The sequence below is a fragment of the Suncus etruscus genome, chromosome 8 (assembly GCF_024139225.1).
Source record: "Suncus etruscus isolate mSunEtr1 chromosome 8, mSunEtr1.pri.cur, whole genome shotgun sequence".
NCBI lineage: Eukaryota > Metazoa > Chordata > Mammalia > Eulipotyphla > Soricidae > Suncus > Suncus etruscus.
Genome location: NC_064855.1, coordinates 117,713,399 through 117,740,710, shown reverse-complemented (window position 1 = coordinate 117,740,710; position 27,312 = coordinate 117,713,399). Strand labels below are relative to the sequence as shown.

The window sequence follows — 27,312 nt, the reverse complement described above, 5'->3', positions numbered from 1 at the left end:
ATGTCAAAACAATATGATTTCCTTAAAAGTGTGCTGAATGTACTGAAAGATAATGAATTTCTTGCAGCGTGGGAACTTCTGGAATTCAAGACATCTCCATATAATTGGTTTGCAATCATCTTTATCATTTTCCTGGGAATTGTTTTTGAGATAGTATTTATGAAAATTTGTACCTCCTTCCAGAGGAAACCTGCACTTTCAGGACAGAGGACTCCCAGTTCCCAAGAGGTAAGAGCCAGTGGCTGATTTCTACTTTTTTTCTGAATCACACAGAGGAATGATTTATAAAATTGGTGGATTTGGATATTTGCATTTTCTTGCTAACGTTTTGCCATTTCCCTTGAGATAGAATGAAGGTAGCAGTAGTCTGAGGAACACAGCATTTGGTAAATATATCATTTTACATTTTTTTAATCTGAAACTTGTTCATCTGAACTTCTACCAATGCTGACTTTATTTTTCTGTTTATCTCTAGATAATCAGTCTACCTCTTCAGAAGGAAGGTGAGTGATATATTTTAAAATCAAATAGTTTTATTTTATTCCATTTTCCTGTACATTTGAATTACAGAAAAATATACTCTATATCAGTGGTCCTCAAACTATGGCCCGCGGGCCACATATTGTATTTGTATCTGTTTTGTTTCTTCATTGCAAAATAAGATATATGCAGTATGTATAAGAATTCATTCATAAGTTTTATTTTAGTCAGACCCTCAATGGTCTGAGGGACAGTGAACTGGCCCCCTGTTTAAAAAGTTTGAGGACCCCTGCTCTATATAGATAGAGTTGAACATCTATAGATAGATGATCAACATCGTGATTCAAACTAACATTGGTATTAAGTGGTTGTTGGGCTCTAAGCTGTGTTAGTGGTTTCTCCTCAGTTCTTGAAATTTTCCTTTGAGATATGTAGTCTTGTTATTGCTTTGAAGTGTGAGGAAAATAAAGCTGAGAGAGGCTAAGTGACTTCTAGGGGGATAAGCTTTCCTGCTTGAATCTCTAATACACAAAGAAATAATTTCAAAGGGGTTGAATATGACTCTGTGACAAAGCACATGCCTTAGAATGTCTTGGTTTGATCCTTGGCCCCTAAAACCAATCAAAACAAAAAAAAATTCATGTAAGTATTGCCAGTTCTCATGTCAATTGAAAACATTCCTTTAATATTTACTGTGGGTCAAGCAAAATCTGAGCTAAACACTGAAAGAAAAAGAAATCAGCAAGGAATGTGAAATAGATTCTGGTTCATTCAAAGTTGATGGGAGGCTCGTGGCACATACAGAAGTAGTCAGGTCCTTTTGAGGCGGGAGAGATAGCATGGAAGTAAGGTATTTGCCTTGCATGCAGAAGGTCGATGGTTCGAATCCCGGCATCCCATAGGTCCCCCAAGCCTGCCAGGAGCAATTTCTGAGCTTAGAGCCAGGAGTAATCCCTGAGCACTGCTGGGTGTGACCCAAAAACCAAAAAAAAAAAAAGTAGTCAGGTTCAAAAGCACTATCTCTACTAGGGCAAGAAGCTTAGGTTTTCTTGAGTAGACAGTCACCACTGTTACCAAAGGAGCGCACACTATTTGGTATGTCACCTAGATCATTAATTGCTGCATGGAGAGTGGTTCTGAGGCATACACACTTGAGTTTAGTCTTTTGATTCCTGTAAATAAATTATTCATTTAATGGAACTGTTCTATATTCATGTGGATACTAGGAATTCTAGTTACTCAAGTGTTTTCCTGGAAAGTAATGATGATGATCTCTGAAGATGTGGGTCATTGTTATGCTGGTCAAAGTTACCAACTGAGTCACTGCAGCAGTGTCATGAGAATAAATGATTAGTCTAGTGGATAGATAAGAATTAGGTTCAAAATACCAAGGGATTAGAAAGGCACAGATGGCTCACAAAAAATTAAAAATCAGGGAATTTACAGGCAAGAGAAAGAGTCTCAGAAAAGGCAGAAGTGTGTGTCTGGCATGCATGAGGCATTGAGTATATGCCATACCTGCTCCAGAACTACTGGGTTGGCCCCCTGGCCCCTGATCACTACTTGGTCCGAGCAGAACTATATCACCTAATGGAACATTGAACTGTTGGCCTGTAAAGTTAGGTCAGTTGATACTGGGACTAGACTACAGACTTCCTGAGCAGTGCTAGGGAGGGTAACTCTCACCCCCCAAAAAGGGAAAAAGAAGAAGCCATAAGATGAAATGGGGAAAAGGGACATTTTAGTTTCAGAATCAAACTGAATACCTGTATGCCATTATTCCATTTCTTATTAGATAAAATTGAATTCCAGAAATTGTTAAGGGAAAGTCATTGAAAGGAGAATTGCATTGGGGGTAGAATCTGTTTCTAGATGTTGAGGGAAAGAGATGATCTCTATGGCGGAAGGGATAAAACTCAAATTTCAAATGATCTAGGTTTGCTCTGCTTCCTTTTCTATTTGTTTGTTTTTGGGCCATACTTGGTGTTACTTGGGTTATTCCTGATTCTGCACTTAGGACTCAACTTCTGGTGGTGCTCGGGGACCATATTGGATGCCAAGTATCAAATCTAGGTCAACAGCGTGCAAGACAAATGCTCTTCCCACTGTAATCTCTCTTCAGCCCAGTTCGTTCTTCTTAATGATGACATAATGAGGGGCTGATAACAAGCTTATCACTATATCTACATTTTCTTTACTTCCACAACTACAACTATAATGTCCTCTTAAGCATTCCTTTGAAATGATACCACTATATTGTACTGTATTTTTATACCTTATGTTGAGGTTCCTAAAAAATATCCACTAGAATTCCTATATAAAGTTTGACCTAAGTGATAATGTCATATACACTCTGTTTTCTTATTTTTTCAGAACTGATATTGTTTCAGAAATAATAATGACTTCATCACCTCTTACACATTTCCCGCTTACACCTCGAGGAAGTGAAGGTCCTTTTGAAGACAGAGTTCCACCCATGGATGGAAGACCAGAGTTTGGTAGCAACAAGAATAAACTCCACAGGAGTTATTTTAGAGAAAGTCACGGGTCATTCACACAAGCAAGTAGCTCCTCTGTGTCAATGGCTCATTCAGAAGTAAAGAAAATATTCCTAAACCATCAAGAGCATCCAGAAAGTGAACGAGAAACAGTACAGTTTTCACCAAAGAAATTGTTTTCAACAATGAAAAACAAAAACCCCAATGCTTTAAAGTATCCTTTTGACTATAAATGTCCAAAGAGCTCTATAGTCAGTCAAGAAAGTGAAACTCCAACTGTGGCCCCATTCCCTTTTACTGAGTTATTTCTCTCTAGAGATCAAGTTAGGCTTCTGGAAGAAAATGTGAGAAATCAAATTTCTTTCAAATCGAAAGCAAACTTAGAGGGCAACATTCCTCATCTGCATTTAAGACATCAAGAGTATCAAATGGATACTCTTGCCCATGCACAACATTTTTTACCTGGACACAAAAATGTGAAAAATCAAAGCTTTTATGAGACCAAATTCACATGTCAGGGACCAAAATTTGTTTACAACCAAAAACCAATCAATAACCAGCCTGACACAAAGGCAAGATGCCTCAGATCACAGGATGTGAAGAAGAAATCTCTTGACAGCATCAAACCAGGGTCATCTCCAGCCCAAGAGGTGGACAGTCGCCTCTATTCGCCTGATAACTCATATTCTATTGAATCTCAAGATGCAACCAAGACTCTAGTCTCAGATAAGAAATCCTCATATGAGGGCCTAGCTCATGTGTGGGTTCGAGATTCAAACAAAAGAAAAGATTCAACCCAGAAGAAAGCTACTATGTGCAAGGATTCCAAGCAGCATGTTTCCACTGTAATTCCATGTGTCACTCCTGAAGGGATGCTGCAACTAAAGAAAATAAAGGAAAAGGACCAACCACAGATCTCTTCATCAAAATTAAGGCAGCATTTGCCATCTGTCTCAGCACCTCTTTTTCCTACCATTAACAGACAGAAAAGGAAAGGCCTCTCAAGTATAACTTTGTACCTTATTAATGTTTCCAAGCCCATTCTTGCTTCAAGTAAGAAGTGTTTCAGAACAAATCTAGTGAAAGTTGTGCTAGGCTTAATGGTATGTAAAGATTTTTTGATACAGTCACTTGATGCAGAAAAAGTCAAGTCTTCGTGTTCTGTTAAGAAAAGAGAAACTTCACAGCTCCGCAGAAATAAAAAGGGACTGAAAAACGTTTCCCCCAAAATTTCATTTCAGCTAGAACAATCTCTCACACTTTACATGCAACATGTACCTTGTTCTTTTTCGACAGAAACAAATTGGAATAATAAAGAGCCTCTTAAGGACCCAGTTATACCAGCAAAGGAAAATAAGATTGCAGAGTTTAATGTCCCAAGTAGTAAAAAGCTGTCTGGGCAGCATGTTCTAGAGTGTGAAACACATTTAGACAAAACTATATCACATCTCCTGCAGAAATTGATTTCCTATCTTAAAATGGAATCAAACAGAAGATTGGAAAGAATGAAGGTGTTAAAAAGTACAGAGAGCTCCGTTCTACCCTCAAATGGAGAGATGGGACCCACCAGTAAGCCAGAAGTTGGAAAGGACCCATCAGTAATCCAGACAGTAATTCCAAACAGAAAAATACAAAATGATTGTGTAAAAGCATCTCTGGCATCTGTAGATATTAATTTGTTCTTTTCACTAGGAACTAACAAGCATAAAAATTATGAACAAAGAGCCTGTATAAAAAATGAAGAGAGTGAAGAAGATATGATTCTGAAGGAAAAGATACCAATCATGCTTAATAGTACACACTATGATTGCCCGAATTATGGAACAAATAAAAATGGACAATTGGAATGCAATCCTAGAAGCAATATAAAAAATACACAAAGTCAAAGAACAGCTGATACATGTCATAATGTCCCTTGTACTACCATTTATGAACATCTTGTTATGAAAATTCAGAGTGAATTAAAAGCCAAGAAAGATATATCAAGAATAATAGAGGTCAATCATTCAGTACAAAGACAAGAGGAAAAGCCAAATGAAAAGAAAACATTCAGGGAGGAGACATATAGACTGAAAATGCCACAATTAGTTGGCAAAGAGGAAGAGAAACAAGCTATTTTATTTTGTGGTGTAGAAGAAAAAGTACAAAACAGAGAGGGAAGAGAGCAAAACCCTGTTCCACAGCATCCCCCATCCCTTCCACTCTATTTGTGTCCTCAAGCTAATAGCCATCATAATATAGCAGACATGGAACCAGGGTTATCTGTTCATGAGCAAAATGCTCCACAAATGACCCAAGATTTCAAGTTGAGCCAGCAGCTAAAGCAGAAGGTCAAGTGTCTCCAATTTGAAATACAGCAGAGCAGTGTGGGAAAGAGTAGAAAGCCAAATGAAGAGCCAGAGGTCCAAATACAAATGCCTTGTCCACAAATAATTTGGCGAACTAGCCCATGTCCCATAAAAGGTCCCACTCAAGATGAAGTGAGAGGGGACCAAGATGCAGCCTCCAAAGAAGCCCTCCCAAAGAGTTTGAACCTCCGAGTGAATTCATGTCCAAAGACACAGCTACCAAGTCCATCTTCAGAAATCATAAAGGGGCCTCCCCATCCCAACCTCACAGATGCAGCTGAGGTGGAAAATATGAAGAGACTCTTTGGAGACTCTGTGGGAGTGGGACTGGCCCCTTGGACATCTGGACAACAACTACTGCTGAAAGAGCCATTAAACGAAATGGGAAAAGATGAAGTTACCTATTCTGGCAGTGACACTCGGGAAATGAGTGGCTGTTTTTTATCAACAAAGGCAGATTTATCAGAACAAGAAACACATTCTTTTTCAGAAACTTTGGATCACTGCGAGCTTGCTAGATCTTATTTAAAAACCAAGACAAAGAGAGTAAGATTCTTGCTTCCTGACTGTCCCAAGGGGGCCAAGCCTGTGGGTCTGAAAACAGTGACATCCACATACCTACAAAAGTGTAGCATCCTATCGAGGAAGAATTCAGCACTCAACTGTAAAACCAAGTCTGACAAGATCTACGAGGCAAATGGATCATCATATGATTTTCTAAGTGTACTTTTCTCTCATCAGCCTAGACAGTTGCCAAGAGACACAGACAGATTCTATCACATTCTCTCAAGGCCAGGGGAGCAAACAGAGAAAGAGAGGCCACAATATGTCGATGTTTTCCTTAAGGGTGATAGAAAAGAAAAGGTACAGGATGGACAGGAAGAGGGAAAACTGCCTGCTCCAGACACAGCTTCACAGCTTCTTCAACGCAGCATGGAAGGCCAATCAGAGAGACACCTTAGCACACCAGAGTCGAGACCAGGCCCTTTGGTGTGGGAGCTGCCTGGTAAGGGGCCAGCTGTGCTATGGACAGACCAGAAGACCATCCTCCAGAGAGCTCCTAGAGTCTCTGATGAAATCCATGCAGCCAAGACAGAGAACCATCTCCTGGTCCCTGAGGAGAGGAAAGTCCCACTGCCCATGCAAGGGAATGATGCTTCATTGGATACCATTTTGAACACAGCAGCTGAGGATGGCTCAGCAGCTCCTGCACAACCTAAAAGGGACCTTAAGTCTGACTTTTTGGTGAGAAATATAGAGTCATCCAATGCTTTGCAAGGGCCATTTCGACTGTCTTCTGGCTCTACTAGACCTGATTATTTGATATATAATAAACAGAAAAATACATCGAAATCAGCAAGGAAGCAACTGTTCCTGCGACCTGGATGTCTGAGGCCATCTATTCCACATAGGCTGGAGGCCAGGAAGATCCAGAACCAACAAGACCATTTTAAAAGGAAATCGAGACATTTTAAACAAAGGAAAAACATAGTCAATTTCTTTTTATATATCATTCACTCCGAGGTTCCTCTTTTGTGCCCCATCAAAATGAGCAGTGAGTTAAATTTGGAGACAAACATTCAAAATATAGCAAGTCATGATCACATGCATCTATCACCCAATGGAAAGAGAGTATTTTGTCCAGATTCTATTGATCTGAGCAAATTTTCTAACAATATGGTGGATGGCAAAGAGGTCAAAGAAAATGAATCATTAACTCTAGTGAATAGCCAAGGCTTCTTATTTGATGTGTATCAGAAGGACTACAACCTCATTAAACCACACAAGGAAGTGAAACAACCACAAGGGACAAATATTCCGGTACAGCTACAAACTCATCTTACAGGAACTAATTTGTGTTCTGCTTTATGCCCCAGATGGTATCAATTTCCACTTGAAACTAAGGAGAGCCATGTTATGATTTTACCTCCAAAGTTCGTGGAAGCAAAGACAAATGAAATCATATATTCTGCAAAAGAACATGATATTTCACCTGATGCAAACCATCTGAAAGAGCAAGCTGGCAGTATTGGAAAGGAAAAGACAATGTCTTTTGATTTTTCCAGCCCTATTTTATCTGCAACCAAAAGGAAGAGCAGCTTCAAACGACCTTCAGACATAGGCATGGTAGCAAATTTCAAATGTGGAATTACAAAAGTGAAGAAACCATTCATTTCAGAGGTGCTACATATTCAGGGTGGGTCTTGCACAAAACAGAGGGAGAAACTGAGAAGTAACTCTGAATCCCAAATGAAAGAAATGGCTCAAGTTCTAAACATGGCAGATACCACAGACTTTTTTGGGACTGTCATGTCTGACATTTGGATCAATAGCAAAATAGACAAAGGAGAAAAAAGACTCAGTTCTAAACACATCAAGGAAACTGTATCGCCACTGGGTGGGGATATGACTTCGTGTTTTACCAGTTTCCAAGAGGAAGAGGAAGAAGTCAGTGAAAAGAACATATTAAACACAATTCAACATTTTACTTTCCAGTCAGGTCAGAGGAAGGAATCTGACCTTGGTAGGTCAGAAGACCAAGGAAATGGGAAAATTCTATTTCTTACAGAACAAGCTGTCTCACAAGTACAGCTTATAGAATGTGTGAAGCTGGAAGAATCCAAGACAAGACATCTGTCACCAGATGTCATGATGTATTCAGGGAGTTACAAGCTTCCCCTGCTAAAGTCTAAGAAATCACCAGTGGGTGAAGTTTTCATTGGAGCAGGTAAAGATAAATTCCCAGGAGACAGGAGTCTTGTAAGGGAAGACAATGATGATATTATGGAAAAGACAGAATTTAAACAAGATCAACAAGCAAGCATACAAGAGTCCACAGATGTCCCAGGGAATGATCATCTAAAACACTTACTTCCAAAGATTCTGGCATCACAGAGTTCTGACTTTTTCACTCATGTCAAACACATTGGGGTCCTTGAAGATCCTACTGCTGAGAAAAAGAATGGGCAGTTACTGCACAAAAGACCAGATGAGATTCTAGAATCTTCAGTTTTATCCATATTTTCTATGCCTGAACTGAAAAGAAAACGATGCAACTTAAAACTTATTCTCAAGAGAAATAAAGTGAATCCAAAATATACACTTCTGAAGACAAAGAAGGCTTCCATTGCCCAGACATTGAATATTACAAAACGAGGGGCACCAAGTCACACAATGCAATTCAAATGCAACTTCAAAGCCATACTGAATCAAGGTAAACCCATGGCAGATACAATCCTAAATGTCCTGCTTTCTGCCATACCCTTTTCCCCTGACAATCAGATGAAAGCAGAGACAGTGTGGAATGCAAGACCCAATTCATTCCTGTTTCCACAAGATCAAACCCGTGATGGGGAGGGAAGCCTCGAGACTGATTTCAGGGAAGAAAAGACCAGTATACCTGAGAACAGGAAGGAGGTTAAGCAACAACCTGGAGAGGTAACTCTCCAGAAAGATCAACCCCTTGATACAAATGTTACTGAAGTAAAGACATATATTCAGAAATCTGGCCAGGACTTCAAAGACACATTCTATAGCATAGGCAAAAAAACATCAAGTCTAAAAGCCAGAAAAGGGGGCCTGGATGATCTTTTCATTGTTGAAAAAGATTTTAGTGCTGCTTCTGATGAGATTCTCACAAGGAAACTAGATAGCCACAGTGAAGTTTCCTTGCAAATTGAAGATGTCAACAAAAATATAAAAACTCAAGATATGTTTCAAACAGATAAGAAAACCACCCTGTATACTGCATCAGGGAACGTTGTGTGTACAGATGCATATTATGAAAGCTCTGGGAAGAAAATGGGTGATAACCAAGACATTTCATGTACCATATCAGGAAGCTCCGTGTGTGCATATCTCTGTAATAGAAACTCTAGGAATAGCATGGCTGGTCATTTTGCCAAGAGATATAAAGAGTTGCAAAGAGATGAAATAACCATATTGATGATGTCTAAATTACCTAAGTTTAAAAGGCAGATAAAGGCATTAAAATTTCTAGAAAGGAAAGATCCTATGGGTCTCCACTATAAAATCAGGAAGGCAAAGAATCCTCTTATTTCACAGATACTTGATATCACTGAGTCTAGTCATTTGTATGGGAGAATAAAACTGGAAAACAATTTGGCATCTATAATAAAAGGCGTGCAAGGAAAACCAAGGAAAACACGAGTGTTTTCATTTCTCCCACTAACTTCAAATGATAACAAGTCAGATACTGAAATGAACAAAATATCAAAAACAGAGTTGGATAAGATAAAAGTAGAAACATGTGACTCTGCCTATCAAGAACTAGATAAACTGAGTGATAGAGAAGCTTCAAAGGCCAATTCAACAGACCCACAAAAGAGATACAGCAACATAATGGAAATTAATGTAAAAGAAGAGAAAAATGCCCCCAAATTATTATCGGAATTAATTTCACATGATAGTCAATATCCCAAATCCCAGGTCGTTCATATAAATATTCCTGGTCCTTGTGAGTCAGAATCTGAACTGAGTAGTTTAGAAAGAAAAGAGACTTCGATTTTATCTTGTCTGGTAGAAAAGGCAAGACAAGAAAAGAGCATTAGGGAATCTATTTTGAAATCCATTTTTAGACATTTGAAGAATCATTCTCAAATTGAAAGAACAGAAAAGTGTCCTCCCTCTCAAAAGGGAAGAAAAGGTGTGATAAGGTTAAAGACTTCATTTCTAGAAGAGCAGAAGTCAGAGACCCATTCAGTATCTGAGACTCCTGGGGATGGAGATCCTATTTCTGAGAATGAGACATGGAATCAAAACCTAAGAACAGCCTTGAAATCTTTGGATTTCTCCAGCCTTCAGTTGCCCAAACCCAGGGGTCAAGGCTACTCATTAAAGTTTAGAGGCAAGAAAAATCTAATGGTTCCCAAACATACAATTTTGAGGGCAGGAAAGAAACTACCAGTTTCACAGTTGCCTAATAGCACAAGGTATCTTTCAGAAAGTCATCACAAAATAAAGCAGCAAGAGAATGAACATGCCCCAAAGGCTTCGCTCTGTGACACTGTGGGAGTAGAGCTTCCACCATTGAGATCAGTGTGTGACAAACTCCTATTGGATACAAGGACTAAGGGTGCCCAATGGAAGAGAACCAATCACAAGAATATAGAGGGTCATCTCTCAGGAGAAAAGGCAGTACTAGAAGGAACTTTAGATGTGACTGTCTTGGGTCCTTTAGATTGCTGCATGCCAGTTTTATCTAAAAGTCAAGTAAACACAGGTCAAATATCAGAAAATCAAGTCACATTAGACTCTACAATGAAGAAAAGGGGTCCATCACTTTCACATATCCTTAAAATTAATGGGAAATTTGCCTCAAAAAGAAGGAAACATTATGGAATTTATTTAGGAACTAGTATGAGAATGTCGGATGTCTTTGAACCAATTGTAAATTCCATTTGCTCAGCACTGAATATTGCTGATACAATCATCCAAAACAAGTTGCACAAAGAGGCAGTTGTACAGCCGGTACAAATGAAGTTGCCAATGGAAAGACTATTAAGTCCACCATCATTTAGCTTGATGGGTCCTACTGCTAGAAGCACCACCATAAAACAGACACAGAAAGGAGACATAGAAAGAGTTAGAATTGCATTAAGTGTAGATCTAAAATCAGCACAAACCCCTCTGCCTGTTTCACTGAATACAGATATGAACCACTCATCTGGTACCTGGGATGTCTGTAAAGAATTTTCTAGAAGGGTAAAAGCCAAAGTAGGGGAAAAAAGGTATGAAGATCAGATTTTGTTTAGAACAGCTCTACAGTGTGATACCCAACAATTTGAGCTGGGGGCATATGAAAGAAGAGAGTTAGGTCCTTTCGAATCAGAAGCATCCTTTATCTATATAGCACGTCCCAACGACATCACTCCCCAAACCATGGAAGTGGATATAGTAGATCAAGAAGCTAACATGGTAGCTGAAGAAGAGCTCAGTTTAGAGTCTACTCCTTTCTCTGAGATGCATCCACTTGAAATTCGAGGGTGGAAGAAAACAGATAAACCTGCAAACTCAGAAATTAATATTATCCCAAAGTCAGAGAAATCATTAATGGATACCCATTTTGGTGACAGTACAGAAGACACTTGTTTGTTACAGGAAAGAGATCAAAAAGAGGTTACAAGGCAAGGTCTATGTTTAAATGTTTGGAGTCCAATGAAAGACAAATCATCAAGCAAAGCAGATATTCCTGTGGAATATCCTTTATGTTCAGAAGGAACTGGTTTACTTATAACAAGAGACCAGTCAGGAAATGGTACAGAGGAGGCTCTTCGAAAGGCAGCCTCTTACTCCAAAGTAGGTCAACCTCAATTCTGTATCCCAAGGCAGCAGGTAAAATCCTGTGTCACAAATATGATACATGGTTCACATTCAACTCCACTGGCTAAAAAAGCAAGAACAGGAACGTATGTTCCACTGAGACCTATGAAAATTAATAAGACCCTGTGTATTCCCCATGAGAACTTTCTGGAACAAAATGTGTCCTGCTCCCAGAATGATTCATATATTCTGCAATATACCATACCTACAATAAAGGAGACATTATCAAAGGTAATCAGTGCCCCAAGGAAGAAAAATGAATTAGACTTGTTTTCTAAAAATCAATTAAAGATGTTAAATAGGTGTGGACTGAAACAGACTAAACAGCAGACTCTTCCAAGGCAGATGACAAAACAAAACACAGGGCTACCCTTAAGATTAGACATCAAAACTTCAAACTATAAGAAGGTTTTATTTCCAAAAGAGAAAAAATCATTGTATGGTGCCCAGGTTGTTAGTTTATCAATTGGTAGCAACCCGAAGCAAAGAATGAGAAAGATAATGCAATCATGTAAGGCACAAGAAGAAATATGCCTGCTCAAAATATTCTCATCCTCTATTTCTATCTATAAGCCTATTTTGACAGAAAGCAAAAGACAGAAGAGTAATAGAAGACAAATACTTAATCAAGGCATAATATGCCACAGAAGGCGAATTTTGAAATTAAAGGTGACAGAATTTTTACATCTACTTCATTCCATTGACCATGGAACCCATAGCCACATAGAAGACCTACAGTTGAATATAACAGAGGAGACAGTAGATATGAAACATCGAGATGAGGTTAAATCTGACATTATGGCAAATGTGTCTGATTTTATCCATTCTTCACGTCACCTCAAGTCTAATCAATTGTTCAGGCAATTGAACACTATAAAACAAGAGGGCATGAGGAAGAGAGAGGAAGATCCATCAGGTGTTAAGCCAACAAACTTGTGTCCTTCTTTCTCACTTCTGTCAGATATCAGTTTAAATTCAAGTACACCAGAAGGAAAAGGTAAGTCAGGAATATCAAGCATTTGCTTTCCACCACTCCCCTCCCAGGCACTCAGTAACACCAAACAAACATCATCTGAAGAGCCCATCAATAGAGGTGGTTTAGGAAATGTCATACAATCAACACCTGACTTCTCACAGGTGAAAAATGAAAATGGGGGAAATATAACAAAAACAAAAGCTATAATGGACCTCAGGTGTGTCACTTTTAAAAGAAAGAGAACACCTTTTAAACACGTGTTTTTTGAAGATGAACCCCAATGGAACCACAGAGAACAAAAGAAAATAATGCAGAAAGGTAAACAGATGCTAGATACTTGTCAAAAACCCCATGCTTACATTTCTTCATCCAACTTAGAGTGGGTTCCTGGAATAAAAGAATTACACATGCAAGAAATAACGAGATCCTTCCCTCCACGGGTAATACTCCAGGATGTATCAGCTCCAACGAGAATATGTGAGGAGCCAGCTAACAACCTCGAAAACTGTATGCAAAAGGAAGAGGATGTGACCCTGAAAGATGAAGGTACAGTGGAAAGGGCTTTGGAAGAAATGAGTCACCTTGACAGAATAGCTAAGAAGGAGATAGTGTCTCCTATTACACAGGGAGTAGAGTTGATCAAAGAGAAAGAGATACAGAAAGAAAGGAAGAAAACTGAGGTTAAGACAAAACCATGTACTTCCACATCTATTCCACATTCCTCTGAAGTGGATGGAAGAGCAAAAGAAGTCATTACAAATGCGATATCTTCTTTTCTGTGTCCAAAACTCCAGGATTCATTAAAGACCAAAAATATATCCTATATAAGATCTATCAGTGGTGATAGGTCAAATCGTGTACAAAACACCAATGCACATGATGTAATTTGGGAGTATGAGAAAGAAAAGACAGAGAAATACAGACGTTGGAAGAAAAAGACACCAGCAGATTCACAGAAAAGCCAGTTGGCCTTCCAAGAAAGAGAGAAAGGGGTAGAAAAAATAAAAAGCAAAGCAAGTGTGGTTCTGACCAATCACACTTCTGTATCTGTCCTTTCTCATGTGAACTCATGCACTCAAACAAGAAAATCAGACTTCCCCACTGATATAACAAGATACCCTCTTCCAAAATCACCACAGAGGAAAGCATCAGCTGCAGTGAAGAAAACAAGTAACAAGTCCACCCAGGCTACTATTGCTGATGATATCCAAAAAGCAGAAATGTGTACAAAACAGGAAAAAGAAAATGTACATATAGGAGGAGCCAGGGAAAACATGCTACCTACAAAGAATGAAGACAGTGAAGTGATTTTCCCGCTCAAACCACTGAAGCTTCAAGAGCAGGCAAGAGGAAACTCAGGAAGTGAAAAGTATGCAAGAAAGAATGAAAAGAGTAAAGGTGAACAGGACCTAACTATGAGCACGCATTTGAGTTCTGATTCTCTTGCAGTTGATCATGAATTGGATATAAGGAAAGGAGAAGATATGCAAGGAATAATAAGATATGGTATTTTATCACCCCCACTACAGACATCATTTGATGCGGGGAAGATATTACATGCAAAGTCAAATGAAGATGATGTCTCAATGGATGCCAAAACAGTACAAAAGCACAAGCCACAGAATGGAGAAGACAGAGAAAGAGACACAACCATTATGAAATATCTAATGTGCTCCAAAGTTTTAATTTCTAAGGCAAACACTTTTCCACAGGTAGTGGGTACTTCTTGGGGTTGTGGTACCCAAATTAAAGAACAGACAAAAATAAAGGAGAATTTGGGATGTGACCAAGAAAGAAAAATTAAACCAGAGAAGGATCTAACTAAAACTTTTCTACCTCAACTTGAAACAACCCAAGATGTAAATAAGAACAGAAGACCAATGGGCTATCTCCTATCTTCATGGCACAGGAGAGCCATGAATGAAGACCATCTAATATACGTGGTGTCCCCTTTGGATGAGATCCCAAGCTGTTCATACAGAGCAAAATCCCAGGAAGGAGTGGATAGAGAATGTATTTTGGATAAAGACCAGATGAATCTTAAACACCGCACCAAGAAATCACCCCTTTTCTCTCTTCTCCTCACAAAGTCTTTGCAAGTGAACATCAAAGAGCAAATATGCAGCAAGAGAAGAGGTGTGTTCCCAGACCAAATCTATTCTGTTCTCAGTTCTTCCACTCATCTACAGTTCACCCTGAAAAAAGAAAGTACATCAGAATCAGGAATCGTGGTGCCACCTTTTGAGATCAGGGAGCCATTGTTTTCTGGGAAAAGAGCAAAGGAAAGAGAACAACATCCAGCAGAGGGAGGAAAGACTCAGAAACAAGGCAGTAATGGCCCATCTAAGGGTACATATCTCCAGACAGAGATAGCATCACCTCTTCCTGAATGTGACATTGTTGAGTGGGACCCTCTGAGTATAAAAGACATAGTGGAGATAGGCACTGAGGAGAAGGCCCAACCAGACCAGCACAGAGCCATTGATGAGCAGACTGTGATTCTGACACAGCCATGTGCCTCTCATCAGAGATTGAAGATGAGAATTGAGAGAGGCAAAGACATATTGGCAAACACAGGATTTACTTCTCAAGTGCAACTCCGCAAATTCCCAGGTTCAGGGAAAATAAAGAATTCAGATTCTCATGTGGGCACAGACATGTGTTTTTCAACAGTCAAGGCAGGTCAGTGTGTCTCATGTGAAAAGGCCAAGGATGGAGTGAAAACAGGAGGTGAGAAGGGTAGACTATTGACCTCAGTCCTGACATTGAGTGCAAAGACGCAATCACTCAGGCATGTCTCCCCTCCAAAGATATCACCTCTGAATGCTGTGTGGCAAAGGAGAGAAAGTCAAAAAGGCCGAGGCAATCTGGAAGAGGTTCAGAGTGAATTTTTTTCTCTGTTACCTAATCATTCTTCTGTGAATGGGGACTCAAGGAAGAAGAGAGAGGAAGAGCTACTAGCTGGGACAAAATCCTCCTCCCCACCATTAACCAGTCAGGATCCACTTAAGTCATTGGTTGGTTATAGGTTAAAAGAGAGACTCAAAATGAAGGATAAGAAAATGTCCCACAAATGTATGGATTTGATGAGGGGAAAGTCACCACTTTTTTTTGCATGTATGTGCAATTCCAAGAAATTGCAGTGGAAAATTAAAGAGTCCAAGGAAATGATTGGGGAAAGTGAATACAAACTAGTCATGAGTCCGAAGAACATGGGTCTGATGGTAGTTACTCTACCATCAGTTAAACTGGGAAGTTCAGAGGAAGGAAGGTATACAGCCAGAACAAAATTGCTTCACCCATCTCGTCTGAGAATTGAGGCGTTTGCAGGTGCAACCAAAATAGCACATCGAGCACTAGTCAATCAGGAGTCTCACATCTCTATAAATGAATCCAAAGAACCCACGTTACAGAAGGATACAGCAGCAAGAGAGAAAGACATGGCCCTGAATACCATGGCGGATTCCAATGAAATGTGTCTGAAAAGCAAGGAATCATTTTCGTCACTTAGAAGCAGCCAAGGAAACATTCAGAAAACTGAAACACAAGAGCAAAGGATCCCAGAAGGTCAACAGGAACTGAGTGATGACAGGCTGACTAACCTTGATGCTTCTCAAGCACCACCAATCTCTCAGAGGGTAGATACTGGACACAAGGGAGAAAACATAGAAATAGTGACAAGATTCTCTATAGCCACAGTAAAACTCAAAGAATCATTAGAGTCCAAGGAAGCAATCCATTTGGTACCAGTGAGTTTTGATGTTTTGATCTATCCACTAACAAGATTGCAAAGTTTGGAACAGGGAAATTCAGGAGATGGAGTGAAATCAGGCCTCCTCCTATGCTCCAAACATCGAGAAGAAAAGGTAGAAGAAGGTCAGGATGAATCAAAAGAGTCTCTGACCCAATCTTCCCTTTCAGCATTTTCTCTCTCTCCTCTTCACTTGGATAACAAAAGACAAGAAGATGACACACTAGTGCATAAAAAAACTGTCATGCAAAAGATATCCAGTGTGAAGGAAAAACCACCTACAGAACTAATTAGTCCCAGTAATTTAGAAGGGGTTTCAATTGAGAAGGAACAGAAGTCTCAGGAGCAAAGTAACAGTCGAGAAAACACAACAGATGGGAAGAGCAGGATGAGAACCCAGGTAGCCTGTAAATTAAGGAATTCCCCGCATCCCTATATATACCACAGAACAGAGATGCACCTTAACATTGGAGGGAGAGATCAAAGGAGACGTGAGGATCAAAGTCAACCTTGCAGTAAGGCATTAAGAAAAAATTGTGTTTCCGGCCCTTCTCCATTGCATCTTAATTTGGACAAAGGCACACAAGTTGATGTGGAAATGCTTGGCATTCAAAGACCCTCTACACAGCCCATTGTGCTTTTGGCATTAACAGAGAAAACACAAGAAGCACAGGGTGATGGTGGAAATAAAAATGAACAGTTCGAGTCCCAAAGAGAAAAGCAGCATGAAGTGCTGGCAGTGGATTTGAGGGTCAAGATGCATCCCGAATTGTCCAGGGGTTCTCCAATTTCACAGATCCTCAATTCAAAAGAATTTGTCTTGAATCTCATTGAGCAAAAGAAAAAGGTACATGGGGATCGAGAGGAACTCTGTAGGGTTCTCACAAGGAATTTTATCTCCGTTCCAACAGTGCCCACCTTTGTTAAGAATCTTGGGAACAAAATAGACAAAGACGTCCCAGAAAAGAAAAGGGTCTTTTTCCCAAGGTGTAATCATCAGCAATCATCAGATATCCAGGAAAGGACTATTGGAAAATCCCTTGAGAGAGAAGGTGCCATCGTGGTTAAAAAAGCAAAACACCCCGCAAAAAGACAAGAGGCAGCAGGCAAGCAGGCTTCCCACTTCCAGATCAGTATATGGGAAAAGAACCTCCCACCAGTGAGATCTAAAGAGGAATTGAACCAGTTAATTTTAAGTCCACAGTCCAAGAAGAGTTATTTTACAGGATGTGTTACTATCAGAAATGGGGAAGGACTGGAACATTCCAGAATCAATGCACAGCTGGAGGATCCGTCAGAAGCACCCAGAACACCTCCCTCTGCTGCTCTTCTTTCCCACCCCACACAGACGCTGAGGACAGTGGATAATTGGAAGAAATACCTGGAAATAAAGGGCACCTTTGATCAAAAAATAAACCCAAAGGTTCTCTTTGCATCACTGATAAAAATGCCCTTGGAGTTATGTATCACTTGTGGTTCCCCTGCAAATTCCAAGGGATTTTCTGTTTTAGAAAATGAGCCCCAAGACCCTCCATTCAAAGCCTCTCCTGGTCAGGCAAAATCATATCAAGGGCCAATGACAAAGAAAGATGGACAGAGTCATTCCCGAATGAGCAAAATAGTACACCCATGTGCAGAGGGATCACTTGGCAAAATGAGTATCACAGGGTCAAGTGCCACTCCCCATATGAACCCCCAAATCATTCTGAAGCAAATGGGGTTGCTCCAGAAAAGGGAAGTCAAGACTGCACGAGTTTCTAGCCTTTACCTGAAGTTTCCACTTCAGTATGGGAAGCAGATGACATTTTCAACAATGGCCGTAGACATGCGAACTCTCGGGTATCCAAGACGCCAAGAATTATGTGGCATGCACAGTGATATCATAGAGTCTGCTGCCCACAGAACTAAAGGCCAACCAGCGTTGCTTGGTCCAGAACAAAAGCAATTCATTCTGGAATCTCTCCGGTCTTCAATTTGTCCATGCCGAAGTCTTTCACTTGGTTCTGCAAATCTGGAGAGGAGAAATGAAGGGAATAACAAAGGGACCAGGAAACAGGAAAAAAGCAAGACCAGGAAGCCATTGACCCAGAAGGCCCCAAGTGGCCTCACCCCATGTAAATATAAAAAGGAAGCAAAGGCGCTTGATGCAGAACAGAACATTCAGTTACAAAAGAAGTTCACAAAGCGTGTTCTGGGTTCTCCAGATCCTGCTCTTCCTCTTTCTCCCAAATGTGAAGACGTGGAAGGCAGATTCACAAGAGTGCCTGTGAAATGGAACTCAACCCCCCAATGTTTAACAATGAAAATCCCAAACCACCCAATTTTACAACTTCTTGGCCATGTCAAGAAGTTAGAGTTTGATTCTGTTCAGCCAAAGGAGATTACTCTGTGCGATGAGAATGGCACCGAAATCTACCATGGTAATCTCTATCTCTCCAGAGAACCTGCCCTGCAGGCTGAAGAAACAAAGGGAGCCAAGAGAGACCAAGAAAAAGAGAAGAGCAGCTGTACTTTGGAACCCCAGAAGTCAGTCTGCACCAACCGCACTGTGTGGAAGATCCACCTTACTAATAGTCTTCCCCGAGATGCTCAGACCCTGGAGATGCACACACAAGATACACAAAATAATCCTGGGGCTGCCTCAGAAGCAGACAGCAACATCAGGGAAAACGAGGTCCCACTAACACCACACATGGAAGAAGGGGCTATTTCAGGCCATGATGTCTCGGTGCTTCCCACAGATCCCATGGTGCAACAGCAAGAAGAAAATGTAGCCAAAGCCATCCCATTTACACCTGAAAAGCCAAAGGAAGCTGTGGAAATGTCGGCAAAAGATTGGACTGTTGAAAACTCTGCCCCAGGAGCAGCAGAAAACCAGGATGAGGTTCAACCAGTCCTGACACAGGACACAAACCCAGAACAACCCCAGCAGCCCCAAAGCTTGGTAGAAACTTTGACCCTCCCACCCCTCCAGGCTGAAGGGAAAGAAAGGAAGTTAGCAGATTGGAAAAATACAGAAGAAAACTTGCTTCCTATTGTGGAGTCCATTCAAAATTACCTTGAGTCCCAGATAACAAATATTATCCAAGAAAAATTTCTTCCTCAACTAGAATCAAGAAGCACCTGTCCACAGGCAGTTTGGAAGTCACCCCCTTCAACAGAAGCTCCAGACCCAACACCCCAACCAGATCCCAGAGAACAGGCCAAAGCTATATCAGAATGTTCCACACCCCAAGGAGAAATGAATCTCCAAAGACACTTGGTGTTGAACGCACAGGAGATCCATTCAAATGGGAGCCCACAGAAAGTCAGACAGTCATCCCAAAGCTGCTCCTTGAGTTCAAAAGAAAAAGTAACTTCTGAGGATGTGCCAAGAATGGACTCCCCAGCACCCAAAAAGGCGAGCTGTGTGCCTGATGAGGATATAGAGACCATCGAGATCAGCCTAAGGCACAAAAGTCCAAGAGGGGCAGCTCTTGTCAATCCTTTGAAAAGTCTAAACATCCATTTTGCAGACACAGACAACAAGGTTCTTAAGTGGTCTTCTACAAGGAAGCTAGAAAGCAGAGCGTGTTTCATGATGGCCTCTGATATCCAGAGATCATGGCCCCCTATCCTCCGTAGGTGCTCAATCGAACTAAGGGACAAGCTGCTCATACATTTGGGGAGGAAAACTCTGGAAATTCAAATGAAAGCCTTTCCCAGACCTGCCAGGGCCTCTTACATAGCTGCCCACACCCAGCAAAAGAAACCCATGTTTCAACTCTCTCCTGGCCATCAAAGGCCCAAGTACCCAAACAGAACTATATTGCTTCTTGATCAAAAGTCTCTTCATCCAAAAGACCTTGATTTACAATATAAACATGTCCGCTTTTTCCAGCAGATCCCTGTCAAAAGAAGGTTCCCAAAGCCAAAGACGCTCCCCAAATATACTCTTAAATTGAACACGGTTGTGACTTGTAAAAACATCAGCCAGCATGTCCAAGATGTTGGTCTTGCTCCTGACAGAGAACAGGAAGAGAAGCAGTTCTCTTTCAGAAACCAAAGGCCTCAGCAAAGTCAAGTTCTGGGGTTGCCCCCAGTGGCTGAGTTGAATCCTGATGGAAGCAGGGGGGAGGAGAGAGACATCATAGCTCCTCCAGAGCTAACACATCCAGTGACTATGGAGAAAGATAAGCATGGCAATGTATGGTCTCAAAGAACAGCCCTGTGTCCCTGTCTCAGGCCTCAGAAAAACGCTGGTGATTCAGTCCAGTTCCAGGCAACACGACCACCTGAGGTGTTTCTCAAGAGGGGTCTGAAGGCCTCAAAAGCAGCCTCACAGCCAAGTCTCTCTCTTAAGGACAGTGAGAAGTGTATGGTGTTGGAGGCCAACTCTCACTTAGCTCAGGAATCAGAATCTATTCTGTATGAGTTGCAGAATGGCGTTCCTCTGGAAAGTCTGATGATGAAGAAAATCAACACAGAGATGATGCCCTTTGTCAAGGAAGCACTGAGCCCTTTTCAGTTCTGGGCCTGCAGAAGACATTCCTTGTCTGTTACCCCACCTCACTGGGAGTCACACCGGAACAGGAAGCGGAGGCCCTCCTCCAGAAGACACTTTCCAGGGCAGGGGTCTGGTAGGCCAATCAACACTTCAGAAGCTTCCGGGAAGTCTTCCATCATCATTCTGCAAGAGAAGTGTCTCCCGACTATGAGAAACAAGATGAATCACTCTGTAGCCCCCTTAACGGAATCGAATCTTAGATTACATCTCGCCAGAAATCAAGGCAGGCCTTCCAGGAGTCCTGAAAGCAGAGAGAGAAAGAAGGCCACATCTGATATTTTTTGCAAGAACCACGGCCCCCAGAACCAGGATCACAGCAATATGCCACGTCAGGGGAAATACCCCAGAAAGAAGCCAACCCTCGACTGCAAAGATGTTCCTGAACATTCAGGAACATTCCATTATTTCTCATGCAGGAAGAAGTTAGTGTGGAAACCATACCAAGAGGCTCCCCAACAGTGCTGGAAAAGGCGCACACACCCTCCCTTTGTTTATGCCTGCATTCCAGCTGACTCAATGGAGATCATCCCCCGGACCGTCCGCTGGACCATTCCTCCCCAGACATTGAGAAAGAACAATTTCAGGGTCCCCCTGGTGGCCAAGGTCTACAGTTCTTGCAGTTTAGGGTGTTATGCAAAAAAAAAAAGTGCTGAGCCATTCTTAGATTCCCTTAGTGTAGTTCAGCCAGATTAATTTTTGCATATTTGTAGCCGGCTGGTTTTCTGTGATCAATAAAAAGAAGAGGAATGGAGTCACTCTAACATCTTGTCTGGGAGAGTGTCTTGTGGGCTTGTGTGGTTAGAGGGGCTCTCTAAGCTGAAGTCTTGGTGAGGGGTGTTCTTTGTTAAGAGTAAAGGTGCCCTGCTGATTGAGCTGCCTGGGAACTCTTAAAAACAGGCCGTGCACTTAAAAAAATTCCTATAACACTGTTACTAAATTGTTTATAATCCAGTAGTTTCAGGCATTTATGTTCCAACACCAATCCCACCATTGCCAGAGTGATCCCTGAGTGCAGAGCCAGGAGTAAGTCCTGAGCATTGCATTGGCCCCCAAAACACAAGCCATCACACAGGGGCATTCTATCCCAACTTTCTCAGTGTGCTGAGGACTTTAAATGTTTTCTGGCACTTTTTGGCCAAAGCCAGGAGCTCACTTTAGTGAGTGTTAGTAATCTGTGTTCAGTAAGTTCAGGGTTGCTTGCAGAAAGTCTTCTAAATAGGAAGAAAACTATTTTTATTCGAGTAACCCTAATGACAGACGCAAGTAAATGTGTTGAGGGCCTGAATGACACTGAAGCAGCTTTTCAAACTTTGATATATTGAACACTTCATACTGACATTATATATATATATATATATATATATATATATATATATATGTGTGTGTGTGTGTGTGTGTGTGTGTGTGTGTGTGTGTGTGTGTGTTTTTAATTTTAGCACTATCTGAAGAAAGAACAAAGACCAGCATCACAAAAAAAAATTACAGGCTAAAATATTTTTTAAAAAAATTACAGGCTGTAGAGAACCAGGTCTCCCCCTCACAGTGAAATCAGGAACCCTGGGGAGCTGGAAGTTCGTGCAGCATCCAACAGAAGGCGAGTGCCACCCTTGCAGATTCAAAGGTCTGGCAAAGCTCTTCTTGGAGTGGTGCAAGAGAAACAGGATGTAGGATCAGGAGATGGCTCAGTGGAGAGGACGTTTGGATTTGAGCCCTGGCATCCCATATGGTCCCCACAGCATGGTCAGGAGTTATTCCTGAATGCAGAGCCAGGTGTAATCCCTGAGCATCACTGGGTATGGCCCCTAAACAAACAAGAAGCATGAGTGGCACAAAGAAATAACTAAGACCGGCAATTTTGCATCTTTTTGCTTTTGTGCAGAGTGGTAAGAAGTTTGCCTTGCACGCAGCTGACCCAGGACGGAGGGTGGTTCGAATCTTGGCATCCCATATGGTCCCCTGTGTCTGCCAGGAGCAATTTCTGAGTGCCGAGCCAGGAGTGACCCCTGAGTGCTGCAGGGTTATTGACCAAAAAAATCAACCAACCAAACAAAAAATTCTTTTGAGATGATATTTTTCACCTCTAGAAAAGATTTTTTAAAAAAGGCACGCAAGGTCTAAAGTCAACTTGGAAAGGGCCAATTTTCCCCCCAAGTTAAACAGCATCATGCCAAATATTGCACATTTTTAAGTAGTTTTATTTCACCAAAATATCAAAGGAAGTTATGAGGTTTCCCACATTCTGCCTGCTCACTCCCAGTCCTTCCCCAAATTCCATCTTTCCACCTGGGTGCCATGTTGCTGCAGTTTATGGATCTGCCCAGTCAGATGACAGTCACACAGAGAATTGCTAGGTGGAAGTGACTTAAAAGTTGAGGGTGGGGACCAGGTAATCAGATTTCTGTTTGATAGATACCCTTCTTAACACACCCATTGCCCATATACAAAAGAAATTGGATTGGTTGGTCCCCTTCCCATTTTTGCATATGGCTTAACAAATAAGGTGGTGAGATAGGCAATTGATACCTATAAGCTGTTGCTATAGCAGCTGCTATTCCACTGGTCAGCCAACGGGTGACTTATGCTTTCCTATAGGTGCACTGAAAAGAAAGAGATGCAACATTGGGGACAGCTGGTGCATTGCTGTGTTATTTCTTTGGTGGGTGCACCAGAACCCGGAGCTAATCATATCAGCTGCTATAGAATTATACAGTGAATTTTCACTATTCTGAACTCCTTGGCTCTGCTTCCTTCATTTCTTCCCAATCCCCGGCACCCATAGTTGTTCACTGTCACCATAGCCTTTTCCTTTTCCAGAATGTCACCAGGAGTAACCCCTGAGCACTGCAGGGTATGACCCAAAACCAAAACCAAAAATTATTTGTGTGAGGGCTGGAGAGATAGGACAGTGGGAAAGGCACTTACCTTGCATGTGGCCCACCCAGGTTCAATCTCTAATACCATATATGCTCCCCGAGCATCACCAGGACTGATCTCTGAGCACAGAGCCAGATTGAGCTGTGAGTATCACTGGATATGGTGTCTCTCTCTCTCTCTCTCTCTCTCTCTCTCTCTCTCCTCTCTCTCCCTCCCTCTCTCTCTCCTCTCTCCTCTCTCTCCCTCCCTCTCTCTCCCCTCTCTCCTCTCTCTCTCCTCTCTCCTCTCTCTCTCCTCTCTCCTCTCTCTCTCCTCTCTCCTCTCTCTCTCCTCTCTCCTCTCTCTCTCCTCTCTCCTCTCTCTCCTCTCTCTTTTCTCTCTCTCCCTCTCTCCTCCCTCCTCTCTCTCCCTCCCTCCCTCTCTCTCTCCTCTCTCTTCTCTCTCCCTCCGTCTCTCCTCTCTTTCCCTCCCTCCCTCTCTCTCCTCTCTCTCTCCCTCCCTCTTTCTCTCCCTCTCTCCCTCTCTCTCCTCTCTCCTCTCTCTCCCTCCCTCTCTCTCTCCTCTCTCCTCTCTCTCCCTTCCTCCCTCTCTCCTCTCTCCTCTCTCCTCTCTCTCCCTCCCTCCCTTTCTCCTCTCTCCTCTCTCTCCCTCCCTCCCTCTCCTCTCTCCTCTCTCCCTTCCTCCCTCTCTCTCTCCTCTCTCCTCTCTCTCCCTCCTTCTCTCTCCTCTCTCTCCCTCCCTCCCTCTCTCTCTCCCACCCTCTCTCCTCTCTCCACCCTCTCCTCTTTCTCTCCCTCCCTCTCTCTCCTCTTTCTCTCCCTCCCCCTCTCTTCTCCCTCTCCCTCTCTCTTCTCGCTCTCTCCTCTCTCCCTCTTTCTCCTCTCTCTTCTCTCTCTCCCTCCCCCCCTCTATTACACACACACCAAAAAAGAAAAAATCATATCCTTTCTGAAGTGAAAAGAACCTCGTTATTATCTCACCAACTTCTTCAATTTGACTTGGTGGTTAGAGAAGAGAAGGTGTCCACAGTGGTGGTTTAGAGTTAGTTGTATATGTTCTTGTTTTAAGTGTGTGTCTACACATACTTTCTTCTTCTTGAGTCAGCCCTCTATGAAATTCAAAGGGTGTAAGTTATCTTCGCTGTTAAATCCTTTGTTGGGTAATTGTGAATCCAAGAACAGTCCCCAGAATGAGAAATTACTTCCCATCCCCTTGTCCCCTTTTGGGGGGAGACCTTGGTAATATGTATTCACAGCAAATAATAATCCGCACAGACAACAAGGATAGGGTGTAAAAGATTGGGCAAAGAGAGCGAGAGAATCCTCCTGCAGCCTGCAGCTTTCGCAAAAGGACCCCTCTCCCCTGTCCATCAAGCTATTTATTGCCAACTCCACAGCGCCCCACCTGGAAGGGCTAGGTGGGGCAGTAGTCACAGAGCAATCCTAAGGAAATACTTTTATATACAACAATTTCAAGAATAATCTTATGGAAACTTTTTCATATACTACAAAAGGGGACATCTGGGCAGACCTCTCTGCTCCTTTGCAGCAACTGGCAATATCTCCACATTAACTTTCCACTTCTTCTATACTTCCCAGTCCCCTGTAGGCAGAGAAAACCAGTGCCAAAGCTATGTATCTACACTTTTCCTCTTTTCCCTTCCAGTCTCATGTTTCATATGTCAGTTGTTGGCTTGTTTTCTGCAATCGGTTCTGATCTTTCCACACAACTTACACATTTGATGACATTTCCAGCCACCCAAGTTGTTCCCCCTAAAATATCCAAGCAAAGCAGAAGAGTAGATCTTGGCTGACGCCCAGTAGAATTAGAACATGCATATCACTGCAAGATGACAAGAACTAATCCCAAGGAGGTCAGCTCGCCTATCCCTGCTGACAAAAATAGAGTGGCAGTCTGGCCTGTGCCAGAGCCTCCTACAGGATTGGGAGTGGTGCTAAGGGACTTTCTCAGCCTTACTAGGGCCACTTCTACACCCAGGGGAACCGGACATCAGTCCTGAAAACCCACCACCAGTTGCTTGCGTGGTGTTTTCCCAGAGGGTCAATAATGGTCACGTGCCTTCCAGAGAGTAACTTCTGCCTGATGGGGCCACTACATTGGAGGCATTTCCTGGGACCTTCTATTCCCACACTCTCAGGGGGCCCTGAACACACAGATCACACTCTGCTCTTCTCTGCACCCACTGCTCTGTTCTTGCTTTAAGAAAGTATCTGACTACCAGGCATTTCCTGCCCTGGCACTCTCTAGGGCTGGATGGAGACTCCCACTGTCCACCGTCCACCCCCACTCCTGAAGCTGAGATGGAGTTCTGTTGAGGGGTCTGGCTACAAGGTGGCTTACCTAACACGTATCCTGCTGTGTGCCCAATGGAACCCCAGGCTACCTGCAGAGCAGAGACCTGAGCTAGGAGGATCAGGGGGCTTGCAAAAGGGGCTCACCCTTATCCCTTATCCCAACCCCTTTTCTCCAGTCCCAGCCTATGCTGAGAGAGGTAAGTATTATTCCAGTGGTCAAAGGGAGCCCCCTCTCTCCCAGGACAGGAAAACAAGAATGGGCATGAACTCAGGGGTGGAAATGACCAAATGGTCAGCATCTCCTTCCAGGAATTCTGCTTGCTGAAATAAGAGTACAAAAGCCTAGATTTTTGTATTTGGTGGATCATTTATTTGGTAACTTTTCTGGTTTTGTTTTTTTTTTTTTTTGCTTGTTTTGTTTAAGTTTTGGGGACATACTCAGCAGTACCCAGTGGTTACTCTGCACTCAGAGGCCATTCCTAGTGGTGCTCAGGAGACCATATGGGATGCCGTGGATCCAACCACAGTTAGTCGCATGCAAGGCAAATGCCCTACCAGCCATGCTATTGCTCTGACTTTGACTTTTCTGTATATTTTAAATTTGTCAAAAGCAAGAAGTGATGGGGCCTGAGAGAAGCCAACAGTTTAAACTCGGGCTCAGCATGTTCCTGAGCACTGCCAGGAATGAGTCCTGAATACTGAGCTAAGAGTAGCTCCTGAACACCACTGGACGTGGCTCAAAGTCCTTCTCCCCAAGAAAAAATATTTTAAAAAAAAGTGATGAGTGGCCGGAGAGATAGCATGAAGGTAAGGCGTTTTCCTTGCATGCAGAAAGTCGGTGGTTCGAATCCCAGCATCCCATATGGGCCCCTGAGCCTGCCAGGAGCGATTTCTGAGCATAGAGCCAGGAGTAACCCCTGAGCGCTGCCGGGTGTGACCCCAAAACAAAAAAACAAAACAAAAAAAAGAGTGATGAATAGATTTATTTTGGGGTTACACCAGTAGAGAACAAGACCTACTGCCAGCCTGGTGTTTGAGGGTCCGCCCTGATGATGCTTGGGATCGAATTTTGGGCTCCCTCACACAAGGCATAAGCTTAATGCTGTGGACAATTCCCAGCCCTAGATTTAGTTTTATGCTTTATGAATACAAAATGTGAATACATATTCGAACAAAAATTTA

General features: G+C 42.2%; 1 protein-coding gene across 1 annotated transcript; it reads left to right on the top strand.

Annotated features, from left to right (window-relative positions):
• LOC126016013 (leucine-rich repeat transmembrane protein CCDC168-like) lies at window positions 1-26,151 on the top strand. Its single transcript, XM_049778526.1, has 21 exons — window positions 1-228; window positions 476-503; window positions 2,922-3,192; window positions 3,565-3,810; window positions 3,961-4,031; window positions 4,275-4,588; window positions 4,934-5,069; window positions 5,199-5,380; window positions 7,262-7,980; window positions 11,500-11,644; window positions 12,242-12,469; window positions 12,713-12,962; window positions 13,107-13,340; window positions 13,593-13,814; window positions 14,094-14,313; window positions 14,626-14,780; window positions 16,044-16,520; window positions 17,049-17,945; window positions 18,182-18,234; window positions 18,524-21,560; window positions 26,084-26,151. Exons 1-21 carry the CDS (start codon window positions 1-3, stop codon window positions 26,149-26,151), a joined length of 8,181 nt encoding a protein of 2,726 aa, XP_049634483.1.
• The last annotated feature ends 1,161 nt before the right edge of the window (window positions 26,152-27,312 follow it).

Excerpts from the sequence above, each read along its gene's own strand:
- LOC126016013 (XM_049778526.1), top strand. The coding sequence starts at position 1 with ATGTCAAAACAATATGATTTCCTTAAAAGTGTGCTGAATGTACTGAAA. Across the intron at positions 3,193-3,564 it reads AAAAACCCCAATGCTTTAAA|ATCACAGGATGTGAAGAAGA; the intron begins GTATCCTTTTGA and ends AAGATGCCTCAG. Across the intron at positions 13,341-13,592 it reads TGAGGTTAAGACAAAACCAT|ATTCACAGAAAAGCCAGTTG; the intron begins GTACTTCCACAT and ends AGACACCAGCAG.